The sequence below is a fragment of the Salvelinus namaycush genome, chromosome 3, assembly GCF_016432855.1.
Source record: "Salvelinus namaycush isolate Seneca chromosome 3, SaNama_1.0, whole genome shotgun sequence".
Classification (NCBI taxonomy): Eukaryota; Metazoa; Chordata; class Actinopteri; order Salmoniformes; family Salmonidae; genus Salvelinus; species Salvelinus namaycush.
The window spans coordinates 77,338,764-77,355,760 of NC_052309.1; the positions used below are offsets into that span (position 1 = coordinate 77,338,764).

Sequence of the window (16,997 nt, forward strand, 5' to 3'; positions counted from 1 at the left end):
TTTACTGTCACTTGCAGTTATGGAATGTTTGCTCAGGTCCCACCTGATGACCTGGATGGAATTATGTGATCCTTCCTTAACCCATATTTGACTACTTCAAAATGGTGAAAGTCCTCAATAGCACTGCCCTTGATAAAACAGGCTTTTGAGCACTAGAGTCCTCCTATCTATCTCCATGACTTAACCCTGCTTCTTTTCCACCTCCTGACAGTGAGGCTAACACAGTGAAGTCAGCGGGCAACATTCTGGATGACATTGGCAACATGTTTGATGACCTTGCTGACCAGCTGGATGCCATGCTGGACTAAGCCCTCTATCCACTCCACTGACCAGCCTACTGACCCTTGACCCTTCACCTCAGGAAGTACTAATGACCATGAGAGGGAGAATGGAGCAGGTCACCCCACCTAAGTGTTATCTCCAACCCCGACGCCCTTAAAACTACAGACCAACCCCCACCACCAGACTAACAGAAAACATATGGGACTACATTGTAGGATGTGCCATGGACTGGGATGGTTTTAATGAACAGTGTGGATCCATCTCCCTCCTCCCTGCCTCCATGTTGCCACTTCCTCTCCTTTCAACACCAGCACTTAACTCTGCTCTACAGTGCATTGCCATCAGTCACAACAACCCTGTTGGTTTCAACACAGGGCCTGACTGACTGACTGACTGTAGATACATGAGGGGTGGACAACATACTCTACCAGTACACCATTGTATTGGGTTGTTTCATATAACACGAGTTAAACTGTGTTGTCCTTTTTATTCTACCCAACATCCTCCATTTCTTCGTCATGTTGGTGTGCCTTTCTTTCCCTCCTTTCTCACAGTATCCGCCTCTGTGTAAAGTCATTGTTTGGCCACTGTAGCAGTAGAAAGAGAGAGAGAGAGAGACAATGGGGAGAAGTGTTTTTATACTGGCCTATAAAGGAACCATTCCTAGACAGAATATTACCATACACTACCATTTGTATTAGACGCTGTATCTGTCATTTGACCTTTGTATTTCACTATGTCTGACCAATCAATTGGACCTTGTTGATATTTTCAATACTCTTGTATTTTATCCATTTTCTACCAAGTTGACCACAATGAAAGTGTGTTTGTGTCTTCCTCAAGGCATGGTGCCAGTACGTTTGTGCTGTTAAAATCTTTAGTAATACAGAATGACTAGATGCTATATCATGTCTGGTTTTATGAAGCTATGTAAAACATGTAGAAGTGCTGGATAATATTGTTTATACAAAAGGGAAGAAGACCTTTGCTCGTCAAAGCATATTTAGCTGTCGTCACTGTCCACACTGTCAGTATAAGGAGTTATACGTGCTTTGTACAGCCGAGGGATGACATGCAAGATATTAATAATGTACACTATTTTTGAAAGAAAAACATTTTAATGTAGATTAGTCCAACTAGTATTTAAATTAGAGTATCTAAATATGTATATTGTATACTTATAGGTATATCTGGGAGCAGAATCATATTCAACCAAAGTTCTTTGTACAGATTTTCCTTCAATATTTTCAATATTTCCATAAAATGCAGAACCATTGTTAAGGGGTTCTGGTCTTCCTTATTGTAACATGAATGAAATTAATTATCTACATGGTCATCAAAAATGGTCTGTTTTTTTCCCTGTCAAACATGTTCCATATTTGGGCATGCTACAGTACTTCTAGCAGGGGGAATGAACTCTTCTATGCTGTGTTTCTATTTTCCTCATGAACTTTCAAATGATTAACCCTGACTTGTATGATTGTGTAGTGTCCTCTGTACTGTAAATGTTTGTGTCGTTTCAGTGTGAATGTGATCCCTGGCTGTAACCTGGGTTTCATCTCTGTCGTTCTCAGGAATATCCCACCTACTCAGTTCAAGCTGCTCTCACATTAAACACGCACACCTGGCTTTGTGTTATGGAAGGAGGAACAGTGGTTTTGAAGAGATGATGTGAAGGAGAGCCTTGCGTGAATGTGAAAGAGGTCTGTGTGTCTCAGACGGAACTGAGACCTGCTAGAGGCACCTTATTTAAGATGGGTCTGTGGATATATGTTATACTGTCTTGAGTTATCAACATCTGTCCTTTTTCATCCAGCTGGATCTTCATTTGGTTACAGTTAACCATTAAATATTCAAGTCTGATCCTGTGGACTTCTCTCGTTCATTTCTGGATTTAAATATCCAGAAGCCTTTTAAGAGTGGGTGCATGTCATCTACACCTTCATAGCACAGAAATAGATTGCTAACATTTATGTTACTGTAGTCTTAATTTAAATGTAGAGTCATGGGACAACAATGGTGAGATCTACAATTTAATACAGTATAGAAATAACATGAACAGTTAAAGAGCATGACACCCCCATACAATTCAATAGTCAAAATAGTGAATCTCAGTCATTCTCAATACTGAACATACACATAAAATCTAGTGAAGCGCAGACATTTATATTCTTATTAAAGAAAGAAATTATGTTTAAGTACATCTACGTAAATGTAAAAACCTCAAAGCATTTTGACAATGGCAATAAAAAATAACTGAAATTAAAAGTATCGCAATGTACAGTGGTAATGGCAATGCTATGGACGTAAGGCTTTCACCTTCACATTTATTGAAGTAAGACTGGTATGGATGGACACTGCACCAACATCATTCCCCAATGACTGACTGACTGTCAGTGGTTGTCGTTCATCAGGTTTTTGGTCCCTAAAAGGTTTGCAGATAATAGAATCTACCACACACCCAGAGCTGATTAGTGAAGGTGCTGAAGGCAAAAACTGGAGAAACATGAAAAAGTCTCCGCACACTTCCAGTCTGAAGCTCGACTGACCCAAAGCTCAGCTACATGAAAGACATTTGGAAGTGTGGAAGTGTGAAGAGGCTTGCTATTTGGTCCCTGAAAGCTGATAGACTAGACAGGTATGTAAGTGGCTGGTCCCATTCTCGTTTAAGGCGAGAAAAATATTGTTTGTGTTTCAATGACTGATTAACATGTAGAGGAATGGCCATAAGAGAGACCTACCGACAGGCACCAACCAGCTATACCGACAGGCACCAACCAGCCTATGACCAGCAGGGACTTCCAGCGTCTTCTGGGCATACACACCCAGGTACAAAACACACACAACCACCTCGACACGTGAAATGGAATACTTAAAAACTGATTTTCAAATCACAATACAAAGATTCTTATCTGATGTAGCTGTTTCCTTTCCAACATTGGCATATTCGTCTAGATATTGTTAGCACATCATTTATAGCATCTGGAATATAATACAAATATCTGTGTATATATTTTACATACATATACCTGTATTCTCCCTCACCAATAGTTAAACTGCTGGTTTTAATGAGTCATAGAAAACATTGGGCTTAGAACAACCCCTCTCTCTCTCCTTCACTGACCTCTCTGTGAGTATCTACTGTATGTGGCTGTGTGCAGGGCGAGGTGCTCTATCTACAGGTTGCTGAACAGTTCATTTTTCTTGCTCCAGTCCATGGGCGGGGCCCTCTTGTTGGAGCGTTTCTGGTGAGCACGCTCCTTGACCTGCTGTAGGGACAGGTTCAGACCCGGGATGGCGCCCATGATCACTGGCTCAGGCAACTGACCAACCAGGGAGAAGAGAGCGGGGTTAAAAGAGAGTGTGAGAGAGGAGTAGAAGTAGAGAGAGAAAGCACAAGAGACACAAGCCCCGTTTATACCTGGTTCTAAACATGAGTACTTTGTACTGATCTTGTCCACATTCTGATTTAAAAAATAAAAATGTAAGGGGTGGATCAGCTTAATATTGTGGAAATAATGTTGCTTCCAATGTAATTGTCTGCATCATTTCCAATCCCCCATATTTTTTGGGTAAATATATATATCCATACACGCATGCATACATATACACATATATACATACACATACCTATATAGACATACATACTTTTTAAAAGAATATACCTTTATTATTATTCCCCGCAAACCCTACCACCAATCCCCCAATTGGAGTAAACTAATAAACACTTCTGCTTTTACCTTCAATTTATACATCTTATACACATTTTACGGACACAGTCTACTTTACAATAGTTCTCTCTTGTTTGTTCTTAGTCCTTCCTCTATTTCTGATGTCCATCCAGTTTGATTTCTATTTGTAACTATGCTATTTCACAAAAGTTCCGAACCTATACACATTTTACAGATCCCGTATGCTTTACATTGTTTATCTTGTTAGTAGTCCCACCCTTCAGCTCCATTCAACCCCTCCCATCTATCTCTCATCATCCATTTCGGATTTCTATTTGCCATATATTTTTCAACTGTGCTGTGATGCTTCACAAAAGAATTGAACCTTCCTATTCTCATAGCTTCTACAGATTGTAAAATAAAAAAAACTTTTTTTGCTAAAATAATTATTATATTATTGATTGATTGACTATGGCTTTTCAAATCACCCAGTATTGCTATCTGTAGCGTTGGTTCTAGGCAAATGTTGCAATTCTTCAGCCATTCCTGGACCTGTGACCAAAAAAGCTACATATGGACAATACCAAAATAAATTATCTAATGACTCTGCCTCCTCACAGCAGAATCTGTAGAGCTGGGAAGATTGTATCCCCCATATATATAACATTCTATTTTGCCAGCATATTTAGACAGGTGTAGATGACTAAAAGACACATTGTGATCTGATCTTGCATCACACACAGATCTGGATAGTGAAACCATTTAAATCATTATCCCGCCCCTCTAAAATAATTGACAGGTGACGCCATTGACTTATGGGTTCGATGTACCTTAAAATAAATACATATTATTTTGAAAGAATATCTGTCAAATCATTTTCATACAGGGAGGGACCAGGATATCTGGTCACAATGTGGACACAATAGACGGATAAGAGATGTAGACGCAACGGCTACAATGTGGGCCCAATAAGAATGTGGATAAGATTACGACAAAGGACACATGTTAGCACCAAGTATAAACAAGGCTAGAGAGAGAAGAAATTGATATTTTGATATTGTAGTAAAGCCTATTTTACAAGTGTGCTCAAATAATAGACACTATACATTACTGTATAGATGGATACACATTCAGATCATGAGACTTCAGCAAATTTATAATGCTGCTTCACATGTGTTTTCAGGGAGGGACTTACCTCTGTGGACGGTGTTGTGAGTGAGGCGTTGGAGGAGGTGTTGCTTGGAGACGGGCTGATTGACAGCTTAGAGTCCTGCTCCACCTCTTTGGCCAGTTTTCCATTTCCATTCACCTGCAGTGGACACACAGACAGCAAGCAACAAATCAGATCAAATACAAGTAGCCAAAGTGAGGGTCAAGTTTGAGAGAACTCTCCATGGAGAGTCTGGCTGCAATATTATGTTTGCCCACAGGGAGGCAGACTTTCCTGTGCCCCATACACACACTGTCTGACCATGCTGGTTGGGAAGTTGTATGATATGTCTCCCTAGGCCAGTAGAGGCAGCAGCAGCAGTTTACTCGAGCCTACTGGGGTCACAGCATTAGAAAAGACACACTCACCCTGTTCTGCCATGTCAGTGCCTACCTCACCCTAATCTAAAATAGCAGGTGTAAAAAAACGTTCTGTTTTTCAGGGGAAGCAGAAGTTAGGTTGAAAATACTGCATCCCTGAAAACCGGAAATATCCGCTTTCTACTGACCCCATGGAGAGTGACCTCACCCTAACCTCTCTACAACCTCTCAACTCCTCTCTCTCTCTGCCTTTCCCTCACCTCTCTACCCTGCCTCCCCTCTCACTTAATCCAATGTTTTGATTGTTAGATTTGGGGGTTAAAATGATGGTCAATGACTGAGGACTAGGGTCTCACTACTGACCTACGTCTGTCTTCTTTACATATGAAGTCTATTAGCATACTATTAATGTAGTGGAGTTAAGCTAATGAAATCTTCTTCGGTTTGTGGCCAGTGGCCTGACTCTGGGTTTATCTGCCTGTTTGGCAAGCCTCCAAATCACTGACCATATCTAGATTATATCACAACACACAATAGAGAATCCCCAGATAATACAGTGGGCTGCTATCATATGCCAGATCTCTCTCTCTGTTCCTGAGTCTACAGTACAGTAGATGGTAGGTGTGGGCTGGTCTGTCCCCGTACTAAGGGATTATGTACAAATACCTCAGAGGGATTAACATGGTGCTGACGAATTCTCCATGCCTAAACAACAGTGTATTGCTTTCAGCTTCTTGTTATCCAGCATTACCATGTGAACCCTGTATACCCGTCTACCAGGCTCTGAGCACACTATTGAGGGCTACACTAGCCCTGGTACTGTATATTACAGACACCTGAACCTGGTTCTGTTCTGTCAGGGTAGACTGCTCTCCTGGCTTCCTGAGTGAATGTATTCAGATTACACAGGATTTACATATAATATCAACACAGAGAGTAAGATACCCTCCCTGCCTGGGCCAGCCTGCCTGGGCCAGCCTGCCTGCTGGAAACAGTCTGTTTTATTCATTAATGAGTGAGCTGGAGGGAGAGTGAGAACCAACCAACACAAAGTCAATTATATGAAGCAATACACACACTCTACAGTCCCATAAAATAATACTAGTCCACTCCCTATGAATGCTCAGCTGATAGGGTGCCTGTCAGTGCCAAAGCAGAAGCAGTTAATCCACAGTGTTTCATTTCTAGGGGCTGACCTGTCAGTGACCTCCACAGTGCCAGGAAAAAAGACTAGTGAAAAAGTCCAAAAGTGTTTTGGGAAGTCCACTCTGTGGGAGCGCAACTCTTTCTTTGTCTGTCTGTCTGTCTGTTTCCCTCTCTCTCAAATTTTAGTTTTGTATGATATTAGGTCAATAAGGTATTTGGCATCCAAGTCTTACCGTCTTTTCCATGTCTCCGTTGACGACAGGCTCAGGCAAAGATCCTGAAAGCAGAAGAGAACACTGCTCAGTCATGGACTCCACACAAACTCACACTCCCTCCTCCATACCAGCTATTCACAACCATTCAACAACATCTAATCATGGCAATTCTCCAATCTTATAGTCAGTCCTAAATATCCTGTAACTGTCCCACCTCCGTCAAACACCAGAACAGAATTCCAGAGTGACTCATATCCCTGCTCCAGAGAACGGCTCCTATACAGTTCAGGTTTCATCCCAGCGACACCTACTCTGTTACATAGCGCAGGTATGTGTAGGTCATCCATTATTCAAACAGGGTTCATCTTCACAGAGATGTTCTCTGACCCTGGTTACCTGCCACGCATCATCACGTCCAAACAAGCTGCTGCATATGAAACCCAGTACCCTAGTAGCCTACCTATATCAAATAGCCCTGGTAAGAAACTGTCCTCTAACACAAAGATATTAAGGAATGGTTTTCACTTGGCTAAGTCAACCACAGAAAGAGACAATACACTATATCTAAACCTGTGTGTCTATCTAAAACAGATACAGTTGACTGATGAACAACTGACCCCTGGTCGGAGCTGGTGGAATACTAAGACGGACCCTTACCTGCCATGCTTCAATTCCTCTCACACAGACAGACAGACAATCGGTGAGAACTAAGATAGTAACCTGTTATCATCTAAAGATAGCCTGACCCTGGTCTGCATCTCCCTGGGCTGTTCTGAGACCTGTTGAAGCTGTCTCTATGTACCTCTGTGCTCCTTGGGTCCCTCCTCACTGTTTGCACACGGACAAGAGGCTCTTCAGTCCCAATACAGCTAACACTACAGGCTGAGAGGCCACTTGTAGCCAGCGCCTTGGAAACCAAACACAAGTGCTGGCCAGAGGGGTGGCGAGAGGGGAGTGTGGAGTGTGTGTCCATCCATGTGTGTGTGTGTGTGTCTGGCCGCGGGTTCGCACACACATGTACAGTGGGGTAAAAAAGTATTTAGTCAGCCACCAATTGAGCAAGTTCTCCCACTTAAAAAGATGACAGAAGACAAAATGAGAAAAAATCCAAAAAATCACATTGTAGGATTTTTAATGAATTTATTTGCAAATTATGGTGGAAAATAAGTATTTGGTCAATAACAAAAGTTTCTCAATACTTTGTTATATACCCTTTGTTGGCAATGACAGAGCTTAAACGTTTTCTGTAAGTCTTCACTGTAAGTGAAGATTAATGAAAAGTTCTCTGTAAGTTTTCACACACTGTTGCTGGTATTTTGGCCCATTCCTCCATGCAGATCTCCTCTAGAGCAGTGATGTTTTGGGGCTGTTGCTGGGCAACACGGACTTTCAACTCCCTCCAAAGATTTTCTATGGGGTTGAGATCTGGAGACTGGATAGGCCACTCCAGGACCTTGAAATGCTTCTTACGAAGCCACTCCTTCGTTGCCCGGGCGGTGATTATCAGTGGTCTTGTATGTCTTCCATTTCCTAATAATTGGTCCCACAGTTGATTTCTTCAAACCAAGCTGCTTACCTATTGCAGATTCAGTCTTCCCAGCCTGGTGCAGGTCTACAATTTTGTTTCTGGTGTCCTTTGACAGCTATTTGGTCTTGGCCATAGTGGAGTTTGGAGTGTGACTGTTTGAGGTTGTGGACAGGTGTCTTTTATACTGATAACAAGTTCAAACAGGTGCCATTAATACAGGTAACGAGTGGAGGACAGAGGAGTTACAGGTCTGTGAGAGCCAGAAATCTTGCTTGTTTGTTATTGACCAAATACTTATTTTCCACCATAATTTGCAAATAAATTCATTAAAGATCCTACAATGTGATTTTCTGGATTTTTTTTCTCATTTTGTCTGTCATAGTTGAAGTGTACCTATGATGAAAATTACAGGCCTCTCTCATCTTTTTAAGTGGGAGAACTTGCACAATTGGTGGCTGACTAAATATTTTTTTGCCCCACTGTATGTGTGTATGTGTGTGTGCGAGTATGTGCTTGAGTGTGTACCAAAGTCACGGTGATCAGGTGCCCTCTGAGTGGGCAACATGAGAGAGCAGTTACCTGGGCAACGCCTCAATGGAATTTTGCTCCTGTTGGGCATTTTTCAGTCAGGTTTAAAAGCCGATAGCAGAAATCAAAGGAAGTTAGATAGGACTAAGACCTGACCATATATCCTCCTGGATGGAACAGGAGTTATATCTCCTTTTACTGCTTCACTATACTCATTCAGAGGAGAGGACACAGCATGTCAATCATCAGTACACTTTGAGGTGTAACCGTGCCAATGGACAGCTGTCAAATCAAATGTTATTGGTCACATACACATATTTAGCAGATGCTATTGCGGGTGTAGCGAAATGCTTGTCTAAACAACCAGTGTGGAGAACATTCCTCCATGTAAAACAGAGGAAATTCTTATCACAACAAAGCAGCTACTGTATTTTTATTGGTGCACTAAAGAAGCATAAAACTCCCAGTTAGGTCAAATAGCATGAAAGACACTAACTGACAGGGGCGGCAGGTGTGGTTAGGGCGTTGGGCCAGTAACCGAAAGGTTTCTAGATCAAATCCCAGAGCTGACAAGGTAAAAATCTGTTGTTCTGCCCCTGAACAAGGCAGTTAACCCACTGTTCCTAGGCCGTCATTGTAAATAAGAATTTGTTCTTAATTGACTTGCCTAGTTAAATAAAAATAAATATGGTGTACTTCTACCCACCATCTTATTAATAGGCTTCACTCAGAGGCACAGACAGGTAACCTTTTTAATAAACAGCATCTTTGATCAGGCAGCAGCGCTTCACTGTTGTTTATGGCAGAGCTTCAAGCAGAGGAAATAGAAAGGCATTCTGGGGCAGGGTGGTGTGTGACTAATATGCATGTCCCAGACACAGAGGGCACCGATTTCCTCCACACCCATATGGTTGTCATAGCGTCGGCTGGGCTGGCATCATCGTTCTATGAGGCCGTTGGCATCAGAATGGCACTCAGAGTAGCCAGCCAAGTGCTGTCATGGCCACCGCCCTGTTTCAACAAGTGTTACTTGGGCACAGTTGGCCTCCCAAGCCAAACACAGCTTGACGTTTATTGTCATGAATCTTGCCTTGGAGGCAGAACCAAGCGATTTCTGCTAGATGGGCTAGCTACAAAGTAATTAATGACTATATTGTAAAAATGTATGAAAGCAAAAATGTGCTTTCTGGTCTTATTTTAAGGTTAGGGTTAGCAGTGTGGTTAAGGTTAGGTGTAAAATCAGATTTTAAGACTTTGTGGCTGTGCCAGCTCGTGACTACTCCGCAGAGCTGCCTCCAGGGCAAAATTGATGACAATAAATGCCAACCTGCAGTCAGACTCTCCAGCACTGGAGTCAATTTACAGGCTGAGGCTCCCTCTAGGGGCTTTCAGAGGTACAACAGCCTTCTCTTTGTGAAGAGCTCAGTAGCTGTTGGGGGAAGTTGCTCCTAGACAGTTGGGGGAAGTTTGCATTTAGCCCCTAATAGTGGTTGACATTCAGGGAGGTTAAGCTGATTCTAGATCCGTACCTAAGAGTTCGGATTTTGTACCTCGAGCAAACAACGTGAGGGGACAGGAAATGAGATGAGCTCAGTATCTGTGTGTCTCTGTGTCTGTGTTCCTTGGCAGAGAGAAAGGAGCAGAGGAGCCTGGCCAAGCAGTCAGACAGACCCTTAATCTGCTAGTGTTTACCAAGGACAGGGGGACAGGGGGGTAAGAGATCAGGCCTGAGAGAGAAACCTCTGGGGACTATAGACATTGAATGAGGCTGTTAAAGGAGAAGTAGTGGTTTAATCATTTCCTGCCTAGTTAAATACATTTAAAAATTTGGTAATTGCATAGGCAAAACGCTCCCTACACTGTGAGGCTGTCTCAGTTCTGATAATGATTCCCATGTCCGTCAGGGATCGTGTGAGTGAGGGGCTTCAGAGGTCTGTCCTTCACACACACAGTGAGGAAGGTGCAAGCTGATAACGTCCATTGTGTGTGAATGCTTGGACACGTATGTCTACAGAAAGGATCACTAATCCAGCCAAACTGCATCAACCGAGTTCTGGCCCTTTCTTGTGGATCTCTGGTCTCACCTGTGATGTGTTCTGGGGTGGGAGCGACTCTGCACCTCCTGAAGAAGGCATCTGTGTCTGTGTCCACAACCAGTAGAGAGGTCTCCTCACCACCAGACTTGATGGCTGCCACCACCTCCGAGTGCTGCTTCCCCTCCACTGTCATACCATTCACCTGGAGAGAGATGGGGAGAGACGGAGAGATAGAGAGGGGGAGAAAGACAGAGAGGGGAGAGACACAGAGAGAGAGGGGGGGGGGGTGGAAGAGGGGGGCAGAGAGAGAGGGGGAAGAGACAGAGAGAGAGGGTGAGAGAGGGAGAGAGAAAGGGGGAGAGAGACAGAGAGACAGAGAGAGAGTGTAAGGAACTTCAAAACACAAGAGTCATGTCTGCACAAATCAGCTCATGAAGCATTAACTCCTTAGTTGTATAAGTAGTGTAACTATAGTTTACCAAGTCTAAACGGTGACGGCTAGTCCAACAGCCTAAAACTACAGGTTTCCCTTTCACATCAGCACCATAGTTTGTTCAAGTAACTAACTATTTATGGGAAACTATTTCTTGCATATTTCCATTGTTCTCACAATGAGGACGATAACCTGTTTATCAAAGCTAGGACTCAGTTTTCAATATTATCAGTCTGTTGTCCAGCAGGAAATCCTGTCTCTCCACACAAACACAGAATATGCTGCTGCACACACACACATACATATAGGAACTGAAGCTCTCCCAGGGGCTTGAGAAATGAGTGTTAAACTCTTCACTGTTGCATAAGAATCTGTAGTACGTAGTCAGAATACAAATGAAACATTGCTGAAGAGAACAGTGTACAATTCAGAGAAAACATAAAGTAGTGCAAAAACATTCTACTTTCCTTTCCCTTCACAGGTTCTTAGATAGCAACAACTGCTAGTAGCTAGAGAGTGCTAGCAACACCATCTCAGCCATCAGGCCATTGGCCCAGCATATGTCATAATGTCATCTGTTCCCCAGACAGCTGAACATTCTGAGGAACCACTGCTGAGATAGCATGTGTGTACTTTGTTTGTGTGGGTTCTGTGAGCTCTAAGTGTGTATTTTGTGCACGTGTGTGTGTGTGCGTGTGTGCATGCGTGCGTGAGTATCTTTGTGTGTGTGCATGTGTGTGTACGTGTACGTGACTTGCCTAATTAAATACATTTTAAAAATTCTAAATAATTACGTGTCTGTGTGTGTGCACGTGTGTATGCGCATGTGTGTAATGCGTGCATGTGTGTGTATCTGTGTCGGTCATAGGGTGGGCCTGCCTGTCTACCACAGTCCCAGGAAGGAGACCAAACAATACATGCTTGGGCAGTAACAATAGCTGTCCATTTAACAGAAAGAATACAGTCCTCAGTGGGTGGTGGGAGTGTGGGGTCCGCTGGGGGATGGAAACCCCTCTCTGTCTCAAGCATTCAACTCTCTTCACTTTCCTCTCTCCTTTTCTATGCAGTCTCTCATAGCTGCTGGGATATAGCAGAAACTAATTTACAAAACAGTGGCTAGAGTAGAATGAGGGCAGCCAGGCAGCCATACACACCTCTGAACACACACACACACACACACACACACACACACACACACACACACACACACACACACACACACACACACACACACACACACACACACACACACTCACACTCACACACACACCCTGCTCTACAGTACTGAGTAATGAGCAGGATAGACTGGGGTGGTGGAGTGCAGACAAGTCACCAGTGACAAAGCTGGATTATCCCAGTCTGAGCTAACTCCCAGTGACAGTGTCCACCTCTCCCTCCTATGAGATTAGGACCCCACACAGAGACTGTTACTACCACTCACAGTCCTCCTCACTCTACACTTCAACTTCAACATGACTGAATTGTGCCACGGCCATTAAAGACAAGTCCCGTAGTTTTAGAAAAGCTTGCATGACAAACATAATTATTTTCATTAATACAATATTATTTAATTTACTACTATACAGTAATAATAGTACTGTGCATTGAATACTACGAACAATAGTAATGTACTATTACTATACATGGAATAATAATAATACAGCATGATGCCAGAGGTCAAAGGTGAGCTAGATAGTTACCTGTACTATCATGTCCTTGGCCAGCAGGCCTGACCTCTGTGCAGGTGAGTCCTCATCCACTGCTCTGATGTACTGGCCTGGTCTGGCCTTCTCACTGTGCAGGTTGAAGCCATAGCCATTAGGCCCCTTCTTGATCACACACAGACGCGGCCTGAGCTCACTCTGCACGTCCTGATGAAGAGATGAAACATAGTTAGTTGAATTCTCCTGTTGGAGAATCTACTTTCTCCTTCCACTCTCCTGGTTTCCTGTGCTAAGACAATGAATCACAATCACAGAACTTACATGAAATAATTCACAAAAATATGTTTTTCCTTTACCATTAATACCTAATACATCCCAATATCGGGCGGCAGGTAGCCTAGAGGTAATGGGCCAGTAACCGAAAGGTCGCTGGTTTGAATCTCCAAGCCATTGATCAAGACAGTTAACCCCCAACTACAACTGCTCCCCAGGCGTCGATGACGTGAACGTCAAGGGGTTGGGTTAAATGAGGAAGACATATTTCAGTTGAATGGATTCAGTTGTGCCAACTGACTAGATATCCCCTTCCATTTCCCTTCCTTCCCCTTCCCCTTCCCATATGTCCAGTATGCTGATATGGTATAAAATGCAGTAATATACTACATTTAAGACCATGACTCTGACATTGATGATCAAATCAGACTAAAATTACACCAGAGGAAGGAAAGGAGTTTGACAGAATAGGAGGGTGTACAGAGCATGTGACTGGAGCTGTGTTAGTGTAGGGAGGACTGGGAGGGAGCCAGGAGGCATGGAGCCACTACCCCGGCCTGAGGAAGGGCCAGTTCCTGAGGGCCAGGCCCCTGTGTTGTGTGAGCCCAGTCAGCCCAGTGAGCCCAGGGCAGGACAATAGCAGGCTGGGAGGTGAACCCTGTCCTACTGCCTCTCTGAGATGACAGGAAGACATAGCACTGTATTGTCATCCAGGAAAAAACTCGACCAAGTCCAGCTACTCCCATCCGTCGGTAAGAGAACACAAGTAGTGTCTTTTTTTAGTAAGGGGACCTTTTACAGAGTTTTACAAAGCCTCAGGGTATGTTCAAATGTAGGTGCGGCATTAAATACAGCACAGATATAGAACAGGAGCCAAACAAATGACACAATCATAATCAATGTCTCTCTGACCCAACAACCCCATACTCCCCCTATTGGCCAATATGATTATTGACGTAATCAGTTTTTCCAAATACACTTTTGAAGAGACTTTGATTGACACCTACAGTTGAAGTCGGAAGTTTACATACACCTTAGCCAAATACATTTAAACTCAGTTTTTCACAATTCCTGACCTTTAATCCGAGTAAACATTCCCTGTCTTAGGTCAGTTAGGATCACCACTTTATTTTAAGAATGTGAAATGTCAGAATAATAGTAGAGAGAATTATTTATTTCAGCTTTTATTTCTTTCATCACATTCCCAGTGGGTCAGAAGTGTACATACACTCAAATAGTATTTGGTAGCATTGCCTTTAAATTGTTTAACTTGCTTCCCACAATAAGTTGGGTAAATTTTGGCCCATTCCTCCTGACAGAGCTGCTGTAACTGAGTCAGGTTTGTAGGCCTCCTTGCTCGCACACACTTTTTCAGTTCTGCCCACAAATTTTCTATAGGATAGAGGTCAGGGCTTTGTGATGGCCACTCCAATACCTTGACTTTGTTGTCCTTAAGCCATTTTGCCACAACTTTGGAAGTATGCTTGGGGTCATTGTCCATTTGGAAGTCCCATTTGCGACCAAGCTTTAACTTCCTGACTGATGTCTTGAGATGTTGCTTCAATATCCACAGATTTTTACTTCCTCATGATGCCATCTATTTTGTGAAGTGCACCAGTCCCTCCTGCAGCAAAGCACCCCCACAACATGATGCTGCCACCCCCGTGCTTCACGGTTGGGATGGTGTTCCTCGGCTTGCAAGCCTCCCCCTTTTAACCTCCAAACATAACGATGGTCATTATGACCAAACAGTACTATTTTTGTTTCATCAGACCAGAGGACAGTTCTCCAAAAAGTACGATCTTTGTCCCCATGTGCAGTTGCAAACCGTAATCTGGCTTTTTTTATGGCGGTTTTGGAGCAGTGGCTTCTTCCTTGCTGTGCGGACTTTCAGGTTATGTCGATATAGGACTCGTTTTACTGTGGATATAGATACTGTTGTACCTGTTTCCTCCAGCATCTTCACAAAGTCCTTTGCTGTTATTCTGGGATTGATTTGCACTTTTCGCACCAAAGTACGTTCATCTCTAGGAGACAGAACGCGTCTCCTTCCTGAGAAGTATGACGGCTGCGTGGTCCCATGGTGTTTATACTTGCATACTATTGTTTGTACAGATGAACGTGGTACCTTCAGGCATTTTGGAAATTGCTCCCAAGGATGAACCAGACTTGTGGAGGTCTACAATTTTCTTTCTGAGGTCTTGGCTGATTTCTTTAGAAATTCCCATGATGTCAAGCAAAGAGGCACTGAGTTTGAAGGTAGGCTTTGAAATACATCCACAGGTACACCTCCAATTGACTCAAATGATGTCAATTAGCTTATCAGAAGCTTCTAAAGCCATGACATAATTTTCTGGAATTTTCCAAGCTGTTTAAAGGCACAGTCAACTTAGTTTACGTGAACTTCTGACCCACTGGAATTGTGATACAGTGAATTATAAGAGAAATAATCTGCCTAAAAACAATTGTTGGAAAAATGACTTGTGTCAAGCACAAAGTAGATGTCCTAACCGACTTGCCAAAACTATAGTTTGTTAACAAGAAATTTGTGGAGTGTTTAAAAAACGAGTTTTAATGACTCCAACCTAAGTGTATGTAAACTTCCGACTTCAACTGTATAATAGAGATTCTAGAATCCATCAGCCAATCACACACACACACACACACACACACACACACACACACACACACACACACACACACACACACACACACACACACACACACACACACACACACACACACACACACACACACACACACACACACACACACACTACATCAAAGCGGAGCAGTCATGAATGACCAATAGCCTTTATCTTATGTAAGTTGATTGCAGTCTTAAGGAGGAGTAGAGTGCTGTATTAGCCAGTCCAATCAGTGAGTAAAAAAAAAGGGGGCAGGGGCAGGCTGCTGGGTGGAGTGCTGTCGTCACCGAGACTTAGAACGGAAGAAGGCTTTTGTTTAAGGATTCGCACACAAAGCCTTCCCCCTTCCAACGAGACACAGCCTCTCCTTCTGTGGAGTAGAGGTCCAGGAAAAGACAGGTTTCCTGAAGACTCCACCTGCTTCCCGCTTTCAGGAAGGGCCCAGGCAAAGCCCCTCCCCCACAACCCATACGGTCCCTCAGCCATCTCAAGATGCAACAGCTTGAGAGCTAACTAGTCTATCATAAAGAGACTAGACTGTTCAGTAGACCATTCTTGCTGTCAAAGACAAATACTGATCCTCTCTGAGACAACATCAATAATGCTGGGGCTGGCCAGAGCTTCAATGAGGCTCAACTGCCCCCTGAATTCATTCCATGTCTCTGTAGGAGGTTCTAGTCGGAGGAACAGAGTTGAACATGGCTAGGAGGATAGGGAGCAACAGGAGTGTGCCAAACACTGATCCTGCCAATCAGACTTAAGTTGAGTACCTCTGCATCTGATGAAACTGACAACCATCTTACATGTTAATCTGGTCTGATTCTCCTCCATGTTCTTCATACCAGACCTCCATATAAAATATACATTCCAAACTGTGAGTAAATCAAAATCAACTGTCACAACATATTTATATAATAAATTAAGATAATAAATAATAAATACTTTAATAAGGATCAAACAAGTATATTTAGAGGGAAAGTAGAGGAAAGAAGACAAAATGGGAAAGTATGCAGGAAAACACATTAATTGGAACTTAATTCTCC

The 16,997-nt window shown here is 43.0% G+C and overlaps 2 protein-coding genes across 2 annotated transcripts in view; one reads left to right on the plus strand and one right to left on the minus strand.

Moving 5' to 3' along the window:
• LOC120039310 (caskin-2-like) overlaps window positions 1-2,145 on the plus strand; it is an 85,234-nt gene extending 83,089 nt beyond the window's left edge. Inside the window, exon 20 of the mRNA XM_038984768.1 lies at window positions 212-2,145. Coding sequence (XP_038840696.1) covers window positions 212-308 — 97 coding nt within the window. The 3' untranslated portion in view covers window positions 309-2,145. The remainder of the gene's footprint in view (window positions 1-211) is intronic.
• Window positions 2,146-2,302: 157 nt separating this feature from the next.
• LOC120039320 (Na(+)/H(+) exchange regulatory cofactor NHE-RF1-like) overlaps window positions 2,303-16,997 on the minus strand; it is a 35,024-nt gene continuing 20,329 nt past the window's right edge. Inside the window, exons 2-6 of the mRNA XM_038984778.1 lie at window positions 13,070-13,240; window positions 10,985-11,138; window positions 6,863-6,906; window positions 5,149-5,262; window positions 2,303-3,605 (exon numbers count right to left, since the gene is read on the minus strand). Coding sequence (XP_038840706.1) covers window positions 3,459-3,605; window positions 5,149-5,262; window positions 6,863-6,906; window positions 10,985-11,138; window positions 13,070-13,240 — 630 coding nt within the window. The 3' untranslated portion in view covers window positions 2,303-3,458. The remainder of the gene's footprint in view (window positions 3,606-5,148; window positions 5,263-6,862; window positions 6,907-10,984; window positions 11,139-13,069; window positions 13,241-16,997) is intronic.